General features: G+C 45.1%; 1 protein-coding gene across 1 annotated transcript in view; it reads left to right on the forward strand.

The window, feature by feature from the left end:
* LOC130492892 (multiple PDZ domain protein-like) overlaps positions 1-13,668 on the forward strand; it is a 202,872-nt gene extending 189,204 nt beyond the window's left edge. Inside the window, exons 45-48 of the mRNA XM_056866653.1 lie at positions 1,958-2,062; positions 6,378-6,490; positions 12,533-12,656; positions 13,499-13,668. Coding sequence (XP_056722631.1) covers positions 1,958-2,062; positions 6,378-6,490; positions 12,533-12,656; positions 13,499-13,645 — 489 coding nt within the window. The 3' untranslated portion in view covers positions 13,646-13,668. The remainder of the gene's footprint in view (positions 1-1,957; positions 2,063-6,377; positions 6,491-12,532; positions 12,657-13,498) is intronic.
* Positions 13,669-14,552: the final 884 nt, after the last annotated feature.

Genomic DNA, 14,552 nt, shown 5'->3' on the forward strand with positions numbered 1-14,552 from the left:
GGAATGTGGTGCTGCATTAGATCCCTGCTGCATTGCCAACAGCAGCATAAAGTGAAAAATAAAAGCATTTTTCCTTCAGTGATGTCAGTGTGCTTTCAGATCAAGCCTCCAGGCCCACTGGAGAGCAGCAAGTTGTAGGCCTACTCAGAAATGCTTCCACTCACCCCCACCCCAAACAAACATGGTTCTGGCCCATGATTTCAGTGGGAGCAGAACGCCATCTCCTCCTTAGTTGGAAATTCAATAAAGCAATATAAAGCCATAATTTAATATAAAATAAAATAAAACTTAGACTATCACAACAGCTATCTAAGTGTCCAAATGTAGGGACGCCACCCGGACTACCTCCCTCCAAGTCCTCTCTCTCCAGGCTTACCTGGACAACGACCCTTCCACCTTCAGAGCACATGGAATGCCTCACAATGACCCCCACCATAGCCAGAACCCCAGTTGCTCACCCGAGGGCTGGGACAACGAGGGAGACCACATTGCCAGCTCGGGCCAAACAGATGACGTCATCGGGCTGCGACCTGAGGCCAGAGCAGAGCTCCCAGGGAATCAGCCAGTCTCAGGAAGAGGCTGCCCGACATGTTGCGCTAGAGGTGCAGCCGTCTTCTCCGCCCTCCTTGTTGGGAGACACCAGCCCAGGTGGGGAGGGTGTGGACTGGCGGGGCTTGGCCAGGCTCCTCAGAAGTAGGAGCAGTCTGGCAAGGGAAGGCAGCAGCTGGTTACGCTGAATCAGAAGATAGGCTGAGTGGGAGAGGAGGATCAGAAGGGGTTGATGAATGGGATAGAGGGAATATAAGGCAGTTATCCTGTGAAGGCCAGGGAGAGGAAAAAAGCTGACACACCCTGGCTGTGGTGGGTGCTTGACCAGCTGAGAGAGGGAGGAATCAGATGATGCAACCCCCTTCCCTCTCGTTCTGAGGCTTGAGGGATGCTTCTGAAGGGGAGACATCACAGTGGACCTCCTGGCCAGCAGGGTAAGGAAGGCAAAGCACGACACTAAGTCTATTGTAAATAAAGGGGTCTTGTAACTTTTAAAAAGACTAAAGGTTCTGTTTTCAGCAACTGAGGATTTCACTGCACATAGTGAGGATACTTGGAGCAGAGCTTGAGTAGAAGATCTTAAAAGAGCATAAGGGTGAAGCAGTCTTAGAAATGTTTGACCCAGGCCATGAAACTCTTGAAGGGTAAGCACCAGCACTTTGAATTAAGCCAAGATTTTCAAGCTTACTAGCAACTCCGGGGTGTGTGTGTGTGATTTTTTTAGCAATGAAAGATTTACACCCCTCTCCAATGCCATTTATGTGACATCAATTGTGCTCCCAGAGCTTTTATTTGCCTCTTGGATGTATTTGTTTAGTTATTGTATTTAGATTCTAAGGATGTCTCTGCCAGCTGCTGCATTGGTCTTCAATCCATGGGTCGGGGCCCTCACATGGATCAGAGACCCACACTTGATGGGCCACATCAGAGATTTTTTTTCTATTTTGCTGCTTTTTGAATGGGCCTGTTGCTAGAGTGCATGTGTAGGGAGCAAGGGTGCCTTCTGCCTCTCTTTGTATGCATCTTGAGAGGAGCAACAAGATGGCCAGATGAGATCACTCAGCAGTTAAGAGGATTCCTCCATGGCTCTGTCCCTTGGATTGTTTGTCAGTCTCTACAATATACCCCCTGGAACTCCCATGGTAGAAGGATCACGGGAAGAGCAAGTCTTTGAGACTTCCTTTGTAATGGTATAGACATAGCAGTGCAGTTATCACTGCTTATTCAGTGCAGGGAAACATGAAATGGAACTTCTCTGTGGGTATAAATGAAACTGTGATGCTTTGCTTGTGCTAAAGAAGTAGTTTGAATCCTGCGTTGTAATGCAGACAGATATCAAAGTCCTTCTTCACTAGTGTCCTTGAAGTGTTACCTTGTAATAATACTGATATGCTTGTTAATATTCCAGGTTGGGGATAGGATTGTTAGCATTTCTGGAACATCCACAGAAGGCATGACTCATTCCCAGGCTGTCAGCTTGCTAAAAAATACTTTGGGCACTATTGAAATACAGGTAAAAATAAAATAAGGTTTTGCCTGAAGCACTTTTCAAAACTTAGATTCCTGCTTTGTTTTCAAGACTACTAATGTTGGAGAAGATTTTAATTTCAGTGGCTGCAATTTAGACACATACAAATACATATATATTAACAATTAGATGCTTATAACCAACCGGTCTGTAGCTTTGGGTTTCAGTTACTGCCGTGAAGCCTAAATGAAATAAGTGAGGAAATAAATACAATGAATCTTCACAGACATGCAGCCTGAAAGTTGGAAATGAGTTCCACTGCCACCCAGAGATCCTAACATGATCAGACGTTCGAAAAACCAGAGGTACAAAGAGAAGCTTTACAAATTCGACCCATTAGCTTCATAGTCATTTTCTTCGTGGTTAGCTTTTGTATTACATACAGGGTAATCTATTAAGGGTGCATCCAGATGTATGCAGTGGTGAGTCAGCTGTGCAGTTGCATTCACCCGAAGTTGGCTTTCTGTCTTCTCTTGCTGAGTTCAGTAGAAACTCATTGTGACCCCTACCCAAAAGCAACCCCTCTCAGACTCAAGAGACGCAGGTAGATTAGGCAGTCACAGATGCCACCTGTCTTGTCCCTATTTATTTTTATGAGAGTCCTGATCCTTATACACATCAGGTCCCCGCTCTTTTTCCATGACCAGACAGGGCAGCCCAATTTTTCTTTTTAACCACTCCTCACCCAGCTATTTCCCTAATCTGTTGAGTTAGGGAAATAAATACTGCTTCCCTTTCAGGCTGCCACCATTCTCTTACGTACATACATGCATATACATACACATACCAAGGACTAATCGGTTTTTGCTTGTAGTTTCTTCCCTTAAGGCAATTTGCTTTCAGTCAGCAGGGATGAACAAAAAGCAGTTTAACTTTTATTCAAAACTTTTAAACAATGTTGGAGTTCTATAAGTACATGGTTATAATCTTTTTCAACACCTGAATTTTTGATGCCTCTCTTTATTCTTCCAGTCCTCTCAGTTACAAACTGTCTTTCTTACAGCCAGCTTCTGACTCAGGCTCTTTTCATTCAATCCCCTCTTCCAGCAATTTAATAAATTCTGCTATCTGGGGATTTTTTTTTCTTATCGCATGTCCTGGATAGGCTATATGACTGCTGCCATGAAGCTAGCATCTGTGCACTTAGCAGCCTTCCTGAGATTCTTTCAGACCTCAGGAGGCAATTACAGTATATACCAACTACTATCCAGGCATTTAAGGCTAAGGTAGCCCCATTATTATTTGGTGTACCTTTGGTTATTGCCAAAGTTAATGAAAAGTATGATTCCTGCTCAATTTCTTTTTTATGCTGCTTTTCCAACTTGTCAACATGTATTTCTGGTACAGCAATTCATTTGGAATTTGTGGAACGATCTTTGGAAGCTAAAGCTTGGGTTGCAACATTGACTGTTACATTAAAAATTATTTGTTCTTCAGAGGGGTGCTATTTGCATTTACTTGCTAAAGATGGCTTTCAGAGTTCATGGCAAAAATTAGTTGATGTACTATCTGGGCCTCCCCATTCCAAGGATCCTACCTGCTTATTGTAAATTTTTAACTGTCCCCAAATATAGAATACTTTTGTCCCAGGCCAGATTAAATGCACTGCCATTGGGGGAGTTAGCAGGGAAGTTTTCAGGGATCCCCTTTTCTGAATGATTTTGTTATTGTAAATCAGGGGATTTGGACCCTGTTTGGCATTTTTTAATTGATTGTAAAAAGTATGATCTTGCCAGAGATAAATGGATCACAGTATACATCCAGAAGTGGGGACCTGCCCTGAAGCAAGAGATAGTTGCAAAGCTATTGGCTTATACTGATCCTAGTGTAACCCTCGCCGTGGCAAAAATTTTATCTACAGCTTTTAATGATACTTCCTTTTAACTGTATACCTTAGATTTGGTATTTCTGTATGTTTGGTTATTTCTGTATTACTGAATTTATTAAATTTGCTTTGCTCATGACCTGTTGGTCTGCAAGCATAAAGAACAGAAATAAAGGAAAGGAATCCCCTCTTCCTCTCACACAGCTCTTTCTGCTCTAACTGTCCTAACTGCCAACTGTCAGCCTTCCCTCAGCATTCTGTTGGCTCTCATTGGCTGAACTCTAAGAGAGAGAGATCTGGACTGTGTGTCACACTTCTTGTTCTTGATCATAGCAAAATATTGACTGGCTTAAATTCAAGAAGCTCCTCCCCTTCACCAAAAGAAGAAAGGGACGTTTTAATTAGATAAATATCCAAAACACTTGATTTTTTTTTTTTTTTTGGAAAAGGCAAACAGTCCTCCTGAAGGCCAGAGTAAATCAGCACTGTATTCTGAATATATGAATGATTTGAGAAGTCCTGGAAAGTGAGGAAACTTGACAGCAGAAAACACACCAGTCTTTGTTTGCGAGAGTATCTGTACTCAGTCTAGCAGAGTACTCTCTCAAAGTTCTGATGGCAGTAAACCACCCAGAACACACAAACAAATCTGTCTTCACCCAAACAAGAAAATGATCAGAACCATGTTTAAGGGGATCTTCTAGAATTATACAGTCTAGAGGTGCATTTCATGGAATGAACAAGAGAAGTCACAGATGCTTAAAGTTATCTATTCCACACCATGTCCAAGACGGGAACCTGAAGGAGGCTCCCATGCATGTGACCCACCAAGTTAAAGTGGGATACTAGGGGAGTGGCCGCCGGGGTCTCCGTCATTTTTGTCATTTTCGTCACTCATGTAGGATTGGCTGTGGGTGAAAAGAGAGTTGGCTAAACGGCGCATGTCCCCCCCCCCTTCACTGTTTTCAACTTTTTCCCCCAATTTTTTTTTTTTTTTTGCTAAGACACTAGTATGCCGGTATACCATCATCTCAACCAAAAAAAAAAATTACCTTCTGGCGTGCCACCTTCCTATTGATTGGCTGTTTTTGTCAGGTTGTTGTCACTTGCCACCCACCAAAGCCACCCCCCTAAACCCCACATGGGAATTTTGACCTGATTAAGACGAGCGGCCATTTTATGCTCCATTAGAGGCAGCTGGGCTTTAAAGCGAATCATGTTTGGGAGGTTGTGGGTGGGCGAGCAATGCCACCCACCAGGCCACTCCATCTCAGGCGAATGTTACTTTTTATGGCACAGCTGCTGAATGGCTTTCAATCCGCTATGCCCTTATGTCCCCTTCACATCATTGCAACACACCATCCAATGGCAATGCGCGGCCACACTTTCTAATTTCTGAAAAACATGCCACGATACCAATAAAATGCTGCATGGGGGGTGGATGGCAATTGAGATTAGGGGGAGATAAAGGGAAAGGCAAAACAACATGTTTTAACGTCATTATATTAAGCAGGCTTTTTTAACTAGCAATGATAGATAGACTGGCTAGAGCCATGTATTCATTACATAGGGCCGCTGGTATACCCACATTACTGAACTAATGAAAAAGATAAGTACGTGAGGATGAGCGAGAGGCGATGGTGGAAACTGGCCGAAAAGGCGGCCATTCCTGCTGGACAGAAAAAGGGGAAAAATGTGGAAGAGGCATGTTGTGATGAAAGGAAAGTTGTGCCGGGTATGCCACGTGCTGACACGCATGGCCATATATTGGAAATATAGTGAAAGTGGAATCAATTTCAGGACAAAACAGGACTTGGAAATCCCATGTGAAATTCACACAAAAGATAGGTAGGACACGCAGACAAAACACAATCATGCGTATGGACTGCGGAGATTCGCTACATTTGAGGCACAATCGCAAGACAAATAGCCCATGTGTTAACGACCTTTGTATGTCTTGCTCCTGCTTTCCCTGCTGGTGTCTAAAGCAAGACGCTATTGGTCTGGCTTGAGAGCCACAATTAATCTGGTTTGTGAAACATCACTGGTCTCCCCCCTCCCCTCTCCAGTTTTATATTGTTTGTTCTATAAGGAAATAGATATTTCTGCATTTTGCATAATTTACATGTGAAAGCCTTGATCAACATCTGAAGTAGGGACTTCCACCCTTTTCATACACATGTATCTGAAGGTCATGCATCTCACTGTGGGAGAGATGCACAAGTCACAGCTTTGGATGTTACAAAAAACAAGTGCGAAAATTGGAAGCACAAGCCACTAGCATTCCATAACCTCCTCCATCTCCCTTCTTTCTTTGTAATGTTTGAAAGAGCTCTTGGGATTATGCTACTGTTCTCAGCATGCTGTTTCATATGATAATCTGGTTTCTCTTCAGATTGTATAAATGTTTTATCTTTTACTAAGGATATGATAATCCGTTTACTCACTTCCTTTATATTTAAAATGAATCCGCAGGTGGTAGCTGGTGGAGATGTCAGTGTCATAACTGGCCAGCAGCAAGATCCACCACCTTCTAGTCTTTCATTTGCTGGACTGACATCAAGCAACAGCTTCCAGGATGATTTGGGGTGAGTATCCATATTCCCATTTAGAATCTTAACCTTGCGTCTGTTCAGGTGTGATTACTGCTAGAACCACTGTAAGATAATCTATTCAAAATCTGCACAGAACAAAGTGACTGTTCAATTTAGCTGTAATTTCTGCAGTGAGGGGTACATGTGAGAGTCATGATCAGTTCTCCCATCTCTACTGGGAAGGTGGAAGGACAGGATTGGGACTACAGTCCTGGGAGGGTTGGGGTTAACGTTTTCCTTTTAACCATTTTCCAGTGAATACCCACACACATACACACACTCGAGAGCAGCTAGTCATGTTGATAAGTATTTTACATGGAAGGTAACTCAAGAGAATTGTACTGGGAGTACAGGGTATAAATAAAAGAAATATTTGCTATGCTGGGAAAAATATTTTACTTGCAGTTGTAAGTGCTTTCAACTTGTAGTTGGAAGGAGACCCAACCCTTCTCCCCTTTAGGCTATGGAAAAATAAATTTATATTGATTGAAGACAAAGATAGCACAAGACTGTTTGAATTGAGCTGGTTAACCGAACTGTTTCAGATGCTTAGTGGAACTGTAGTGTTTGAGCACCCATATGCTTTTATGTTTAAATGCCTATTTGGTATGTTAATAATTAAGGCTTTTTAAATGATTGTGGTAGACTTTGAACACATAGGAAGAACAGTTTCATCAGCGTGGCTTCTGTGCGGTCTACACTGGGACTGCACATGCGCAGGCCAGTCACGGATAGAGACTGTCAGCTTCTAGAAAGATTGGCAACACGGAGCGCTCCCACTCCCCTTCGCTCATGTGACTTTCCCGCCCAAACGATCACATGACGAAGGGGGAGGGAGCCCTCCTCCCTGAGTTCTCTTTCTGCCGCCACGGTGGGAGAACGTGCTTCTGTCGGCTCTTCAATTTACCTCACTGTTCTTAGCATGGAGACCAAGAAGGGTGAAAAAGTCCCTTTATTCAAGAATTGCCGTACGTGCTGCACGAAAATGGCCAAAATGATGGCCATTCAGACTGCCTTTTGTGCCTTGGAGAGGGGCATATCCCTTCTTCGTGCAAGGCTTGTGCCAAACTTACAACTAAAGCACTGCAAGTCTGCTCTTCGTGGCTAAAGGCCCATTTGTACAAGGAATCCCTTAGACCGGACCCTCTTGCCGGGCCCTCTAAATGCCTGCTTTCGGCAGTTTCGGTCCCGGACCCCTCAGTTCTCACAGGGGAGTCTTCTTCTGCAACGACACAGTCCCTTTCAGTTCCAGTAGAGAAAAAACTTCACCAGAAAGCTTCGGACAAGTCAAAAGGTAAATCCAAATTGCCTAAATCTTCCAAGAAGACCAAATCTTCGAAGTCAGCATCTTCTAAGTCTTCGATGTAGACGTCTTTGACGTCTAGGGAGTTGGTTCGTCATCGTTCCTCATCCAAGTCCCCTCGGCGCCATTCCCCACAACAGGACACTTCCCCGCAGCAGCAGGATGCCACACAGCGGCAGGGAACGCCATCGCCAATTGTATTGGATGATTCGCCTCTGCATAAGATCTTGGATTCCCCGCATGGAACCCGCTCGAAGTCGAGGAGTGTGAGCCCGGTTGGGCGGCATCTTCCTATTGATCAACTTATGGGCCTCTACCAAGACATCATTCCTTCCCAACAAGATCTCGGCCAAGAGGAACCTCGACGCCATGAATTTCCACAGCTTTTTAATGTTGCTGAAGCTCGATGTCATGACTCTCCAGGGATCCCTTGACAGCATGATTTTCCTGGGACCCTCACCTGAGTCGAGGTTCGGCGACCTCCATCGCCCCGGGGATCTTCCACTCTTGACCTTGAGTGGCATTCATTGTCTTGGCGCCGAGAACATCGCAGGTGCAAATCACCTACCTTTGACCACGAGGAGCGTTCGTCCTCTTGTCACCCGGATTGGCGCATTGACCACGAGGAGTGTTCATCCTCTCGGCACCGGGATCGGCGCACTGGCTGCGAGGAGCGTTCATCTTCTCGACGTTGGGAAAGACGCCACCATGACTCGCTGGACTGTCACTATCCTCCTCGATGTCGCTCTCCAGGGAGGAGGTCCCGCTCATGGAGGAGCTACTTGTTTTACTCTTCAGGCGATGACGAAGGTTCCACATCCAGAAGCCGACGGTGGGATCGCCGGAGTCATTCACCTCCTGCTCTCTGTTGGTGCTGGGATTACCAGCACTCTCATCGGAGTCGTTTGCCTTGTTCATGTCACCGGCACCGGTGTTCTCCCTATAGCCTTTGGCGCCGAGATAGCTCCTCTTCTGCCGAGCCTCCTCGAGACCAGTCTTCTGCTGTTCTGCCGAGACGTTTCCTTTTGCCTGTGAGAAAGCCAGCACACTCAGACTCTGACAGGGGTCTTTTGCAGGAATCTGATGTCGAGTTGCAGGCCTCTCAGCCCTCCCCTGATGTTGTGGTGGGGGACACGAAACCCATCTTCCCCACAGGGGATGTTAAATTGTATGCCAAGCAACTTATTTGTATGGGAAGAGCTTTGAACATTGACTATTGGGCTGATGATTCTGGTCCTGTGGACACTATTATGGACATTCTGCATGCCCCAGACACGGGTTCTGTAGCCCTCCTTATGATTAAAAGTATTCTCGATATTGCAAATCCTAATTGGGTGAAACCAGCGTTGGTGGTTTCCTCGAATAAAAAGGTTGAGAACCTTTATAAGATAAGGCGTGAAGGGGGCAAACTTGTATATCACCATCCCCCACCCAACTCTATGGTGATTGAGGCACTGACCAGGAAGTATAGGTCAGGTGTACATTCCTCCCCTCAGAATAGGGAAGGCCTAGGATTCCCTAGGCCGAAAAGTCTATCCCTCCAGTGCCATTGCCTTGAGAATCTCTAATTTCTTGGCAGTTATGGCGCACTATCAATGCTAGCTGTGGAACAGGATTACTAGAGCATGTGGCTATCATTATGTCCACCCTTGATAGCCTGGGCCTCTTGGTTAATTACTCCAAATCCCAATTGTGTCCAGTCAGGTCTCTTGAGTTTATTGATGCCCTTTGGAACTCGGTCCGGGCCAGGGCCTACCTTCCAGTTCAATTCATTAGGTCCATCCAGAAATGGATACATTTGTTTTCTACCAATTGGTACCACAGAGCCATTAGAGTACAGAAATTGTTAAGCCTTATGGCCTCGACAACTGTTGTGGTGCTCTTTGCTCGCTTGCACATGCGTTCATTGCGAAACTAGTTTTTGTGCTCTTTTCGGTTGAATATCAACCCGCAGCATAAAAAGCTGTCTATACCCAGATCTGTAATTAAGTCCCTCCAGTGGTGGTCTTTGGAGTCTAATCTTTCTGAGGGGGTACCGTTTCACACACCTAGCCCCCAGATACACCTTTTTACCAATGCATCCTTGTCGGGTTGGGGTGTCCACTGTGGAGACCTCCAAGCACAAGGGGTTTAATCGGATGCTGAGTCTGCCCTACATCTTAACTTACTTGACTTACGTGCTATTAGACTTGCTCTCTGTTCCTTTGCAGGGACCGTGGAAGGTCATCTGGCGCAAGTCCCACAGACAGCATGACTGCTCAATATTATATAAACAAACGGGGGCACAGGGTCCATTTCTGTGTGCATGGAGGCTGTCAGGATCTGGGAGTGGGCCACATCTCATCATGTCACCAATTCATATTGCCAGAAAAAGCAATGTTCTAGCAGATGCCCTCTGTCGTCGCATGAATGATACTTTCAGTTCAGGTACCTTTATTGGCATAAAAAACATTTCGCTAAATACAGTTAAACACATAGAAAAGCTGTTATAAGGCAGAACGGATTGCAATCATACCAACAAAAAAGTTAGCCACGGTTTCAATAATATTAGGGTCCTGATTGTTAAGAAGAGTGAGAACCATTAAATAATTAGGAAATTCCTCAATCTGAGTCAAGATAGGATTTAAAAATTTAAAACATAACGTTTGATAGAAGGGGCACAGAAAGAAAACATGTTGGATAGTTTCAACCTCTTTGTTGGAGCAAGGGCACAATCTATCAGAAAGGGGAACACCAAGATAACAACCAGTTAATAAGCTGACAGTAATACATTAAATCTGGCTAAGGAAAAAGCCTATATTGCCAGAAAAAGCAAAGTTCTAGCAGATGCCCTCAGTCGTCGCATGAATGATATTCACAAGTGGTGTATAAACCAGGCTTATCTTCACCCAATTTTCAACATGTGGTGAAGATAGACCCACATAGACCTTTTTGTGACTCACGGCAACACAGTCTGCTGGAGTTTTTGCTCCAGAGCGGCCATAGGCCCAGGTTCGATGGGGGACGTGTTCCAACTGCAGTGGTCGGGAGCTCTCTTTTATATGTTCCTTATGTTCCCCCTATTGAACAGAGCCAAGATAAAGTCGGACAGGTCCAACTGTATTCTAATTGCCCCTTATTGGGCCAGGAAGACCTGGTTTGCGGTTCTCATGATTCTGGCCAAGGGGAACTATGTACTGTTTCTGCCAAACAACTATCTGCTCTTGGGGAATGCCTGCAACCTAACCAACATTCAATCGCTGCATCTAGCAGCGTGGAGGATACAGGCTTAAACGACTGGTCTGATAGGGTGACGGAGATCCTGCTCCATTCCCTTAAGCCCTCCACTAGAAAGTCGGAAGCCTCTAAAGTGGAAACGTTTTACTGTTTGGGCCACGAGTAGAGGGCTCATCCCTGATAAGTGTTCCCTGTCTAATATCTTTGATTATTTGTTGTCCCTTAAGGAAGCTGGAGTTTCAAATTCCTCGATTAAAGTTCACTTGTCAGCAATTTCAGCCTTTCATATCAATTTGGACTCGGGTACTGTGTTTTCTCACCCACATGCAAAGAAGTTTTTAAAGGGTTTAGTTAACCTTTACCCCCCTGTGACTCCACCTATTCCCCAGTGGAGCCTATTCTTGGTGCTAGCCCAGTTGATGAGACACCCTTTGAGCCTATTGCCACATGTGACTTGGCTCTTTATCCTACAAGACAGCATTTTTGGTGGCTCTTACTTCGGCCAGGAGAGTGAGCAACTTGGCTGCGCTCTGCTACCAGCCTCCTTTTACTAAGTTTCACGCGGACCGTGTGGTCCTCTGACCGAGCCTCACTTTTCTCCCCAAGGTTGTATCACCATTCCACCAGTCCCAGGACATTGTCCTCCCTGTTTTTTCCCAGATCCCAAGTCGGATGCAGACAGAGCCTTACGCTCCTTGGATGTGTGTAGGGCTCTCTTGTTTTATTTCAGAAGGACAGCTGACTTCAGGGTGGATAACAATTTATTTATCTGTTTTTGTGGTCAGCATAAAGGCCAGCATGCTACACCCCAGACTTTGTCTAGATGGATTTCCTCGGCTATTAGACTGGCCTACGAGAATATACATTTTGACTGTCCACCGATGATCAAGGCGCATTCTTTCAGAGCCTATGCTGCTTCCACCGCCTTCGGTTCCAGAATGGACCTCAAAGACATCGGTTGGGCGGCAATCTGGTCCACACCATCGACGTTCATTAAACACTATGCAATTGATGTGGACTCCAGCAAGGAAGCAGCTGTGGGACGAGCTGTTCTGCAATCATTTTTTCAGTGACTTGTCCCACACCCACCATCCTGGTATGTGAGCTTGCTACTCTCCCAATGTGGAACTGCACAGAAGCCACGCCGATGAAAACAAAGTTGCACTTACCTGTAACTGTTGTTCATCTTGTGGCCTTCTGTGCAGGCACACATCCCTCCCTCCTTGCCCGCTGTGGGACATCTCCCCGACATCTCTGGAGACGGTTCCATGGCAGCAGGTTGGAGAACTGAGGGAGAAGCGCTCCCTCCCCCTTCGTCATGTGACCGTTTGGGTGGGAAGGTTGCATGAGTGAAGGGGAGGGGGAGCCCTCTGTGTTGCCGATCTTTCTAGAAGCTGAAAATCTCTATCCATGGCTGGCCAGTGCATGCGCAGTCCCAATGTGGGACTGCACAGAAGACCACTAGATGAACAACGGTTACAGGTAAGTTCAACTTTGTTTTCTTTCTTGTATTACAGGCCTCCGCAGTATAAAACCATCACTCTGGATCGAGGACCTGATGGGTTGGGCTTTAGTATTGTGGGAGGTTATGGAAGCCCTCATGGGGATCTGCCCATTTATGTTAAGACAGTATTTGCAAAGGTACGTGTCAGTTTGGAATAATATTATTAGTATTTCATATTAGCATTTCGGAAGCAGGTCTCTGATCTTTCACTAAAGCAATCCTGCTGTCCTTTAAATTATATATAAGCTGCTTTTTAAACTCTGAAAAGTTTAATGTTCATTGCCTTGGAGTCCTGAAGCTGAAAGGAAAAGTTGAAAGGAAAAGTGATGATGATATTAAATTTCATTGTATCAACCTGGGATCAAGCCACACAGCATAGGAGAGATTGATGAGGAAGTTCTCATCCTAAAAACAAAAACCCAAAAAAAGCTGGTTAGCATCGTCATGCAACTGCTTTGAAAACTGGGGAAGAGTCTCTGGGGGAGAAGACTTCAATGATTGAAAACACTCCTCTCAAGCTGTGGTAGGGAGGGAAAAGACATACGATCACAGTATATTCCCTCCCCCATGGAGCTAATTTCAACTTCTGAGGTGTTATTATACACATCCCATTTATCCTTTGGTAGATTTATAGACAGTCTTCCATCAAGACAGCGATTGCGTGAGATCTACTTAATTTTAATAGTGTTGTGGCATGTGTTCTCTGACCATTTGGGAGGCCCCGGATGCTCAGAAGCAGCACTTGTACAATAGTGGCCCATTTAACATCTTAGCTTATTAATTATAGGGGGGGAAATTCCTTTTAGAGTCCATCTAGGCTACCTGTAGTGCAGTCATAAACAGAATTCCGCTCTTCTAAGCCCAGTGATACCTAGGCTTAGAATGACACTACTGGTGACTCCCTTTTTTGTCAGCTTCCAGACAAAGTGCTCTAGCAAACTCCTCTGTGAGCCAATACTTGGTTACTTTGTCATTGCAGGGTGCAGCAGCAGAAGATGGACGTCTGAAGAGAGGGGATCAGATCATTGCTGTCAATGGGCAGAGTTTGGAAGGGGTCACTCATGAAGAAGCTGTGGCTATTCTAAAAAGGACAAAAGGAACTGTCACGCTCACTGTTCTCTCCTGAACTCTCTATCCAAAGATTTAGGGTTAACAACGGTAAAATTCGGGTTTGGGTTTATTGGGCCCGATTTTTTTCATGAAACCGAAATATGCTGAATCCCTATTCTGGTAAATATGGGAATTCAGTTTATTTTCGAGTTTCCCAAAAAAATTCGGCCCAGGGGGGCATTTTTTGAGGTAGAGCCCCCAAACTTACAGGGACTCTCCTTGCAAGAACCTCCAAGTTTGGTAAAGATTGGGTCGGGATCCGAAGTTATGGGTTCAGGAAGAGGTCACCCCCTACCGCCTCCATACACAAGGTAAGAGTAAGAGTCAGATTCTCTGTTCGTTCGCTAATCGGCTAATGCTTGTCTATGGAGTAGGGAGGGGGCGACCTCTCTGGAGCCCATAACACTGGACCCCCCTGACCCAGTCTTCACCAAACTTTGGGGTTCGTTCAGGGAGAGTCCCTGAAAGCTACCCTGAAAATTTGGGACCTCTACCCCCAAAAATGCCCCCACAGGAGCTTTGCAAAAAATCCCCTTTGTTTGCTATTGTGGGAACTTTCAATCAGCCTACTTCCACAGGTTTGCATCTATGTAGCGAAAGTAGGCTGATTGAAAGTTCTCACCACTAAAGTCTATGGGGGGGTCCAGTGTTATGGGCACTGGAGAGGCCGCCCCCTCCCTCCTCCACAAGGGGTACAATGTGGGGATCTGCAGAAAGGGAATCAACAAGAATTGCTTTCCCCCTCCCACTGATTTATGTGCTGGCAGAAATAGATGTAGAATCCAACTCAGTTTGATTTTTGAAAATGCATGGCTGTAGAGAAAGAAAATGGTAATGTGGTTGCATTTAATTTCAGAATGCAAATATAAAGGCAAAGGTAATAAAAGCACCTGTTCACATTATTATTTGGGTACCCTGAAAAC

The sequence above is a fragment of the Euleptes europaea genome, unplaced genomic scaffold (assembly GCF_029931775.1).
Source record: "Euleptes europaea isolate rEulEur1 unplaced genomic scaffold, rEulEur1.hap1 H_1, whole genome shotgun sequence".
Classification (NCBI taxonomy): Eukaryota; Metazoa; Chordata; class Lepidosauria; order Squamata; family Sphaerodactylidae; genus Euleptes; species Euleptes europaea.